General features: G+C 41.2%; 1 protein-coding gene across 1 annotated transcript; it reads left to right on the top strand.

The window, feature by feature from the left end:
• The first annotated feature begins 85 nt into the window (after positions 1-85).
• Positions 86-10043, top strand: si:ch211-106h11.3 (CCN family member 1). The gene is made up of 5 exons (XM_052132980.1): positions 86-305; positions 2367-2580; positions 4687-5073; positions 7076-7254; positions 8550-10043. Exons 1-5 carry the CDS (start codon positions 249-251, stop codon positions 8853-8855), a joined length of 1143 nt encoding a protein of 380 aa, XP_051988940.1. The 5' UTR covers positions 86-248; the 3' UTR covers positions 8856-10043.
• The last annotated feature ends 601 nt before the right edge of the window (positions 10044-10644 follow it).

Raw genomic sequence — 10644 nt, 5'->3', positions numbered from 1 at the left:
ATTCTGATTGGCCTAGAGATTCGATTTGGGCGGGGCTGCGTATAAAAGCACACTTCCCCAGAATAAAGACGAGCAGCAGAATGAAAACAAGAGTTGGGAAGTTTTCTGACGGAAGCGTCATTATTCTGATGGAGTATCGCAATAAGCGCGTCTCTCTGGATTACTACCGTTTGTTTGGGAGAGTTGCATCGTTTCATTTGGGTTACAATATCAACAAAATCTTTCTCTTGGACTTTTAATGATTTATAATGAAGATGAGGAGTTTAATGTGTCACTTGGTCTTTACATTGATAATGTTCACGTCGGTAAGTCACGAGTCTAATGTAAACACACGAATGGTTTAACAAGATCATTTTCACGAATACATCTTTAACTGTCATTATAATGTTTAAAGTAAAGTATATATATATTTAAAATTGCATAACATTTCTAAAGATTTTAAATAATAAAATAAAACACGTGTCATCCAGTAAAATAATTTGGGTAATACTAGTGCTATGTAAACACAGGAAAAATTAAAATATTTAAAATTATAATTATTTAGAAAATACTCCCCAAGGACATGACAAGACCATAGTTAGAGAAATTGTCCTATCTGGTATAAATATATAAATAAATAAATATAAACATACAGTACATACACATATAGCACTAGTAAAACCCCAAATTAATATTTATTGGACACAAAGACTATTGTTGGACTATACTGTATATTAGACAATGCTTAAAGCTTTTACCTGAGAGTAAATAATGTTTTTATTGATATTAATGAAAAGAGTTTATGTTAAGTTTCTTTTCTTCATATCCTGTTTTTCTTAGTATAGTTCCTATAGTATATACTAATATATATATATATACTTAGAGTAATTTAAACAATATAAATGTCACTCAGGGACTCTTGTTTTCAATTATAATCGTCAAATGTTTTGATTTGATGTACATGTTCTCTAGTATTTGACTAGCCTACTTGTTGACGACTCTTGATGAAATGCTCTCCACACCTGAGAGTTTGGGTGCAGGGCTTCTGTGAGCTCATAAATAGACAAGCAACAGGCTTAAAATAAGTAGAGCGCAACAATTCGGCCTTATACCCCCCCCCCCAGCCTGGAATCTGCCCCCACTGGGAGCCCGGGAGGGGTGGGAGTTCTACTTTGATCTCAGCAGTGAATGGTTAGGAGATCAACATATGAGGTCCCCAGTGATTCAAGATCTCATCTGCTGTGAAGATGCCAGGCGTGGTGGGCATTCTCAGGGGGCTCTGTTGGGTATTTCATAGAGAGATAGAGATGCCAGGGAAACAGGTGCAATGCAATGGGAAGTGATCTGATGGAAACCGGCTTTAATGGAAAAACCCTGCGGAATGACGCGGACCGCGGACAGGGAGACACTCCTTTGAGCTCAGTGGAACCTTTAATCTTCACTTTACGAGATGCTATTAAATGTCTAGTTCTCAGGAATCGTGACACATATTACTCAGATCACCAACATTTATAATACCTGTCTGTCTCCTCTGCGGAGTCTCTGATACTTGTTTGTCTGCATCTCTCCATGTCTGTCTCTCCTCTAATACCTATCTGTCTCTCTCTCTCCTCTGGTATCCTTCTGTCTATCTCTCCATGAGTCTCTGATACATGTCTGTCTGTCTTTCTGTCTCCATTGAGTCTAAAACCTGTCTGCCTCTCTTCATTGAGTCTCTGAAAGCTGTCTGCAATGAGTCTGTCTGCATTGTTTGTCATAAACCTGTCTGTATGTCTGCAATGAGACTTTAAAACCTGTCTGTCTGTTTCCTTTGAACCTCTGAAACTTGTCTGTCTCACTTAACCGAGTCTCAGTAAGTTGTCTGTCACCATTGAATCTCTAAAACCTGTCTTTCTGTCTCCATTGAGCCTCTGAAACATGTCTGTCAGTCTCTGATACCTGTCTGTCTCTCTACTCAGTCTCTAATACCTGTCTGTCTCTATTGAGTCTCTGAAACCTGTCTTTCTATCTAAATTGAGCCTCAGAATCATGTCTGTCTGCCTCTCTACTTGGTCTCTAATACCTGTCTGTCTCTATTGAGTCTCTGAAACCTGTCTTTCTATCTCCATTGAGCCTCTGAATCATGTCTGTCTGCCTCTCTACTTGGTCTCTAATACCTGTCTGTCTCTATTGAGTCTCTGAAACCTGTCTATCTGTCTCTACTGAGACTCTGATACCAGTATGTCTCAAATGCATCTCTGAAATGGTCTGTCTCTCCGTTGAATCTCTCATACCTATCTCCATTGAGTCTCTGATACCTGTCTGTCTCTCTGCTCCATCTCTGAAACCTGTCTGTCTGTCTCTCCATTAAATCTCTCACACCTGCTGCCTGTCTCTTCTCTTGTCAGGTGGCAGCGAGGTGTCCTAAGGTGTGTCACTGCCCGGCGGAGCGTCCCGTGTGTCCGGCAGGCGTGAGTGCAGTGCCTGATGGATGTGGCTGCTGTAAGGTGTGTGCCGCTCAGCTGAATGAAGACTGCCATGAGGGACGACCCTGTGACCATCATAAGGGTCTGGAGTGTAACTATGGTAATGACGTAGCCAGTCTCCATGGAATCTGCCGGGGTGAGTGACAGTAGGACTTGAGGAATGGATACTGGAGACATACATCATGTTTATTACTAATTAATGAGTTACATGAGTGCAGTGTTGGGGAGGGACTGAAATAAATGAACAACAAATAAGTTTGACTAAATGTTCTGCTCTGCTGTTTTCATAACAGTGTCGTTTTTCTAGTAACAAGCCACATTTTCCAACTAGTAGCAGTGTAGTGATTCAAAACACTTAAATGCTATTTTATTATTTTCCCCACATTTAATTAACACAAAAGTGCTTCACAAATCATAAAATCAAAACAAGCTCAGTAAAACACAACACATTCACATTGTAGTAAAAGCAAGTCTAGAAAAGATAAAAACAGACACAGCAGATCTAATATCCCATGGCAGGCTGTTCCATAATAGTGGGGCCTTCACTACAAACTCTCTATCACCTTTAGTTTTGCATGTGGATCTTGGAACAGCCAACCGTTCATGACAAGAAGATCGAAGAGGTTGAACTGTTTCATTTACATTTACGCATTTGGCAGATGCTTTTATCCAAAGCAACTTACAGTGCACTTATTACAGCGACAGTCCCCCCCCGGAGCAACCTGGAGTTAAGTGCCTTACTCAAGGACACAATGGTGGTGGCTGTGGGGATCAAACCAGCAACCTTCTGATTAACGGTTTAGTGCTTTAGCCCCTTACGCCACCACAACTCATAAGGTCTTAAAAGTTTATTTTAAGAAGCTAAAAGAAGCTAAAACTGGAGTAATATGATTTGAGTAAATATCTTAAATGTGAAAAGTGTAGGGAATGTTAATTTTAGTGAAGCAGTTCAAATAAATGATTCACCAGTTCATTTGATTCCATGCAGCAAAATATTAAGTTTCATTTAAAAACAACAACAAGGTAGTGTGATCTTTCTCACTACCTGAAAGATGAATGTTTTATAGTTTAAGAATCCATGCAGGCTCACTTCCTCACATCCACAGGGTTATTTGTGGTCTGGGGTACTTTCTATATTAAGGGGGTTATTTGAGTTGGACTAAAGGGGGTTTTAGGGGGTGGCTCAGTACACCCAAAGACTATCTGACTCTGAACATTGTAAATGTCAAAATTCCTCTGTCCTATACATAGAGGCTCTCTCATAAATGCAAAGTATATAGTGTCTCTCTCTCTCTCACCTCTAGCTGTCGCTCTTTAGAGTTTGTCTTCTCTCTGGACAAAGCAGTGCTTTGCTGCCTTTTATTTTACATTTACACATTTGGCAGACGCTTTTATCCAAAGTGACTTACAGTGCACTTACAAGGTTAAGTGTCTTGCTCAAGGACACAATGGTGGTGGCTGTGGGGATCGAACCAGCAACCTTTTGATTACCAGATCAGCGCTTTAGCCCACTACACCACCACCACCACTTCATCTGAGATTTACCTCATTAATACAACTGTTGTCCAATGTTGTACCACACATGAACAAACCAATGGTGTCACTGTCATGTTTCATTATCTTTATACAAGTTGATAAAGACAAGTGTTTTTCAGTTTGAAATTGTAGTTTCAACTGGGCAGCAGAAATAGTGCTCAACAATGTTGTAAATATTTCTCCCAATCAGATTCTCCATAGAAAATTCTTCAGTAAAGAGTTATAAGCCTTGAAACAACCAGCTTTGAGATGAATCACGACATAACATCATTTGATCTCAAGCAAAATATATTTGGAAATTGTCTAAAAAAGACAAAGGTACAAGACTGTGTTACACAAATCCCGTAAGTCATTGCTAAAACATCCAAATTCAAGATATGTAGCTAGCTACAGAAAGTGGATGACAAACATTAGCTAGCAGTACCAAGCTAGCCTCCAAAAACTAACCACAACCCTGAGTCTATTTCTGTAGTAACAACTTCTGATCAGTGGCTCTCGAGCATTCACTGAGCATTTTGCTACAACTTATGGCTTCTATGGAAGCATATACTATTATATAACAGCCTCAGAGCTCATGGTAGATTTGTCTTGAAAGGCCTACACGTCATTATTGTAAAAAAATATTTTTTGCTATGGAGAGTCTGAAAGATATTTTTTCCTCCAAAACCTTACTGCTGACTTCTCATCTCTTTCTTCTACCTATCAGCCAAACTTGAAGGACGCTCTTGTGAATATAATGGCCGGATGTATCAGAATGGAGAAAACTTCAGTGCGGGCTGCAAACATCAGTGCACCTGTATCGATGGCGCCGTTGGCTGTGTGCCTCTTTGCCCCACCGATATTCCTCTGGCATCACCTTCATGCCCCGCCCCTCGACTCGTCAAAGTGCCCGGCCAGTGCTGCCTCAGTCTGGACTGTCACAGCAAGCCTTCCATCCTTCCTCCTGTGCTCATACGCCCTCATCCACCTACTTACCTGTTTCCTGACCTGCACATCTTCAAGAAGCCCTACAAGCCCCAAGACTACCTAGGCAATGAACTGATAGAGGTGGAAAGAAAGTGGGACAAACCTCGTAGTCGAAAGCACCTGTCAGGTGAGGGTGCTGTTCTGTGTTTACTCTGGTCACCAGCATATGTTGTGTTGCTGGAGTCCCCACCGCAACTTTCCTAAACTTAGGATGGCAGGGGAAGAGTCCTTCATATTTATGAGTAAAGACCTTCCTGATCTGTAAGAGTTAGGTTTAGGGGTTGGGTTAGGTTTAGAGTGTCTCCAACCAATCAGGTAGTGTTTTACTGATTAAAATGACTGAACCATCCAATCAGTTATCACTTTCCACATCAATATAAATGACTCTTCCACTGCCATCCTACATTTTGGAAATTTGCATCCCCACCGCGCTTCTTGACTAGAACTAGACTCCTAGCTGGACCAGCAATTTTTGCAGGTCAACAGCATGGCTATATAGCTAACAAATGTATGCCCTTAAAAACGTTTTCCAGACATTTTATTGTGGTTGTTGGAATCTGGAAATATCCAGTTTTCTTAACATGTGTGCAAAGTTATTAAGGGAAGTATAACATTCCTGAAAATGTGAAAACTTTGTAAAAACTTAATTTTGGCAACTTTTATCAAGTTTCACTCTCAGAAGAAAATGTAAAAAAACATTTGTAGTTTAAAGGACATACCGTATGAGGCATGTTCTCCTTATATTGTGAGAACTTTTATCAAATACTAGTTAATAAGTAGTGCTGGGTATCATTCAAAACATTTCGATATCGATACCTTGACTTCGATACTGGTTCCTAAACGATACTTTTTTCAATACCAATTTTATGAAATCCATGTTAACAAGATTACAAACATTACACATTACCTCAAAAAAAAAAAACTTTGGTTTTACTTTTTCAGTTTGTTGACTTTTTTTTACAGACTCAAAGATTCATCTCCTGAGCCTTCTGGTCTCCTCATGCCAGGGGTTAAAAAGTACGGTTTAACAAGATAACTAGTTTATTGTGAGTTAAACATGATCATTTACTGTCAACCTTAAATCTTTTTAGCATCGATTTCGCTAGCTATCTATAGCATACATCCAAACAATATCTAAATTATGTAGGTCCCAGTTTATAGGACTGTCACTGCACAGAGGATGAGTGCACCGGCTCGGTCTTCTCGCAGTCGAAGACATTGATGCAAACACTGTTGTCATTGAGTCTGGTGAAATGTAGCCACACTTTCGATCTTTTCCACATCTTTCACATGTATGGGGGTTGAGACGCACACACACTACAGCCTCACGTGTGAACTGCGTCTCTGGGAGTAACCGGCGTAAACTAGTGTTTTTCCTTGTTGCCTAAACACAGCCAATAACCGGCACTTTTAGATTTGGGCACATCTAGCATGCTACATGCTTATCACTGACGTTGATGAGATTAACCCCTTAGGTATCGGGTACTCAATACCCAGCCCTAGTCATAAGGATGTTCCATTAATGATTTTTAATAACCTTCACTTAACATTGGCCAAAGTTGTTGGACTGTTGCACTTGCTAGACTAGCATCAAACTAGCATAAACCAGGTTGGACACAACCTCAGTACAGATCCTACACATTCCTATACGTCAAACATCCAGTTAGAGCTTTTTCTAGAGTGTAGGCACCCTTAAAACAACACTTCTGATGCAAGAGCTGGAAAAAAAGCATCACAACATGTTTACATAAACACACAATTAAAAAATAGTGCAGAGGAATGCAAGAATGCATTCCGTGTAAACATCCCCTTTTCAGCAGGGTATATGCCCGCAAAAAGCTGCATTTGGGTTTTTGGTTCAATTAACAATCGGTCCCAATGTGAGCTGTGGCGCTTCCTCCTGCCTGCATTTCTGTGTGTGTGTGCTTGTGTTCAGATGGCCACCACTTCTTTTCCACTAGATCCTTGTGAACCAGACCCACACACAGTGCCTGCACAGCACATGCCTCTATCCGGCAGCTTTTTTCCTGAAGTCTGTAATCACTTTCTCTATGCGTCACTGTTCCCTGTTTGGTGAATGGTGCCTGTGTACTAACTTACTCTCTCTCTCTCGCTCTCTCTCTGCATAGCAAGGAAGCAAGCTGGGCGGCAATGTGTCACCCAGACTACAAGTTGGACATCTTGTTCTCGCAGCTGCGGGATGGGGTTGTCCTCTCGGGTCACCAATGACAACGCTCAATGCAAACTGGTGAAGGAAACTCGACTCTGCAACATTCGCCCCTGTAGTTCCTTGGCTGTGCCAATTAAGGTAAAAGTAGTCATCTCTCAACCAACATATTAATGAATTACCTTAACATTTACCACACTTCAGAATTTCACACAGGTGGTAACAATTGGGAAAAGCTTTAGGGGTTGATAATCTTCTCGGCTTTGACACACACAATCATCATTTAGCCTTTAGCTCCTTTCAGCCAGGAGGAAATTAAAGGACAAGGCGTTATCAAAAGCTGAGAGGTCACAGTGTTCAACAGCTCATCTTTCATACCAACTCAACAACGTTAGACACAAGCCTCTATTCCTAGTTTGCTATTATTAGTGGAAACAAGGTTAAAACAGGTCAAGGTGAAGCTTCTGCCCATAAGCACCAGTTAAAACAAAAGTATACTCAAGTGTTTCCTTCATTGTAGTTTCCTGTGCATTAGTAGTACTACATCTTTTTGCAGTTCCTACTTAGTATTATATTACTGTATTATTGATTAGCTTGAACAGGAATATGGTCACCATAGCAGCATGTTCCAACACAACAAAGGTTGCATGGACTACTGGGTAAAGCTGAGGGCTCGTAACCAGAAGATTGCTGGCTCAAAACTTGCAAGGAGCGAGCCATGAGCTACCACCAATGTGCATTGGAGCAAGTCACTCTTGTGGGATTTCTGCAGTAATAAGAATACTGAAAGTCACTTTGGATAAAAGTGTGTGGTAAATGACTACTCACAAAGTTAACCATGGTTTTGTGGAATCCTCCAAAACAACATTTGCTTCTGAGACTGGGAAGTCTTCTTAAATCACTGATGTCATTGTTGCAAGACGTCTTGTCAGTTCGACTGTTAAAGACTGTTCGGCCTGGGTAGCTCAGTGGTAAAAGAAGCTGCCTATCACCCCTGGGGTTCACTAGATCAAATCCCAGGGCATGCTGAGTGACTCCTGCCAGGTCTCCTTAGCAACCAAATTGACCCAGTTGATAGGGAGGGTAGTCACATGGGGCAACCTCCTCGTGGTCACTATAATGTGGTTCATTGGTGGGGCGCGTGGTGAGTTGAGCGTGGATGGCGTGAAGCCTCCACATGTGCTATGTCTCCGTGGCACCGCGCTCAAGCCACATGATAAGATTGGTTGACGGTCTCAGAGGCAGCTGGGATTCGTCCTCCGCCACCTGGATTGAGGCGAGTCATTACGTGACCACAAGGACTTAAATGAACGTTGAGAATTGGGCATTCCAAATTGGGAGGAAAAGGGAAAAATAAATAAAATTAATTGTAAATATTTGTAAATTATTATAAATGTAAAAGATGTAACTGTGTGTAATCTGTGTTTGTGTAACAGAAAGGGAGGAAGTGCTCTCGTACCCAGAAGTCTCCTGAGCCGCTGCGTCTGCATTATGCCGGCTGTCGCAGTACTCGTCTCTATCGACCCAATTATTGCGGAATGTGTCTGGATGGGCGATGCTGCTCTCCACGCCGCACGCGAACGGCCCCCGTGCTCTTTGCCTGTCCTGATGGCGAACGCTTCGAGAGGGGCGTCATGTTTGTACAGTCCTGCAAATGCAACGATGAATGCGGCAATCTGAACGACGCAGCTCTTCCGCCTCAACGCTGGCTGTATGGCGACATCCACAAGTTCATCGACTAGCCTGTGCTTCTCAGAAGACCTGAATTCCCCGTCCTGCCCCCCCAATCCCAGCAGATTCCCAATAGAGTAGCGCTTCCAAGTGTAACTGAGTAGAAGCTAAAGCAAGGCTTCCAAAGCCTTCATTATTACTCGAACCCACTTGAAATAGGGGCAATTTTGGTTTCAGATCTGTTTTACAGGGTAGACTGGAGTCTTTAGAATAGACAACCTTCCACGAGGGTCCTGAATGCATCAATGGTGCCCAGGTTGTAAATATATAGAAAAAGATTTAAGATTGGCTGGCCCTCACCACAAACAGTGATGAATTCATGGGCAGTCTGCCCAGCTGGTGAGATGTTGATATTCATGTAGAATTTAAGCATGTTGCGTTTCAACATTTATTGGAGGAAAAGCCCCAACAGCACACTTATCGAATGGACAGAGAATTGCAAACATGGTAGGACCAAGCCCCAGCCTTTATATGGGTTAGTGTTTCCCTAATTTGTAATTTTTGCATTTGTTGGCAATTTCATTTATTGCAACCGCTGGCGCAAACAAGGGAAACTCAAAGTGATTGGAAGCAGTCCAGTGATTGCAAGGAAGATAAGGACTTGGCAAAGTTGCATTCGGACTCAACATTGAGCCTGGCAGTAAGGCCAAGAAAGGCAACTTGACTTGTTTTGAGGAACATGCAGAGTGGTTGTTTGAGAAGCTGAGACTCCATCATCTGAGTTAAGACATTCGCCAAGTGCCCCAGCAGCACCCTGGCGTCAAAACATCGACTCCCCAATTACAAGCTAATTACAAATATGTTCTTTGGGGGCAGAAAGAAACCCAGTAACCCTCTGTTTTGCAATAAAAATATGTTTAAAACACCAGCATGTGATCTAAACATGTAATTTGAAAGTAATGGGTGGGACTGTTCTCTCAAACTCTGCTCTATTCTGGTCTGTAATCTACCACTTGATGCCTGAGACTTTGGCAAACTAGACTGTTGTCTGCGTTTAATGGTGGAGTGGTCTATTTCTGCCTCCTGGCATTGGTACACAAAATGACGGCGGTAGCATCGTGCCATCTGTTTACAGACAAAAGCAATGAGGGTTTGAACAGGCACTTAAACTGTTTGAAGCCATGTTGCCTGTAATAGTCATAGAACCATTGTAGTATTTTCAGCTGTGCCAAAATCTCAATAATAAAACCTTAACCAATTCCAAATAAAAGAAAAGATTTTACATTTTCTTTCAAAAAATATTCAAGACAAAATAAGTTAACCTCCAAGTCTCTGATATTCTGGTCTCTAGATATGGCTTAGTTCCCTCAAATAAATGTCAGTTGCGTAAAATTGTAGGGAGTTACACAGTCTAAATTTATTTCTTAAGGTTAGTTAAAATCCCCAACCAAGAATGACTAATAACACTACTAATGTTCAATCATTATAAAAATAAAAACACCTAGATTCCTAAAGGTCTACAAATCAAGCACAGTTACAATAGATCCCATTTAATCGTAGTTGATGTTTAAATCTAGTTTATGCATGGACCGCTTTGCATAGTGAATGACCGCTGCCAATAAGTGCTAAATCACTTAACACAATAACATTGTACACACTAGATCCTATTGAAAACATACCTGGTTTGGTTCTGGATTAAATTCTCACTCACCATGCATCTAATATATTGATTTCTAAAACTACACACTACAAGGTGTACAATCTTTTGCGGTGCATAGTCCCCCCCCTCAACAGTTGATATATTATGCAGAGTATTACCGAAGTTCTTGCATTTAACCATTAAGGCTATATGCAGATTTA

This window comes from Xyrauchen texanus, chromosome 8 (genome assembly GCF_025860055.1).
Source record: "Xyrauchen texanus isolate HMW12.3.18 chromosome 8, RBS_HiC_50CHRs, whole genome shotgun sequence".
In the NCBI taxonomy this organism is placed as follows: Eukaryota; Metazoa; Chordata; class Actinopteri; order Cypriniformes; family Catostomidae; genus Xyrauchen; species Xyrauchen texanus.
Note: the sequence above shows the minus strand (reverse complement) of the source record. Positions and strands in the feature narration are given on the sequence as shown.

Excerpts from the sequence above, each read along its gene's own strand:
- si:ch211-106h11.3 (XM_052132980.1), top strand. The coding sequence starts at position 249 with ATGAAGATGAGGAGTTTAATGTGTCACTTGGTCTTTACATTGATAATG. Across the intron at positions 5,074-7,075 it reads TAGTCGAAAGCACCTGTCAG|CAAGGAAGCAAGCTGGGCGG; the intron begins GTGAGGGTGCTG and ends CTCTCTGCATAG. Across the intron at positions 7,255-8,549 it reads CCTTGGCTGTGCCAATTAAG|AAAGGGAGGAAGTGCTCTCG; the intron begins GTAAAAGTAGTC and ends TTTGTGTAACAG.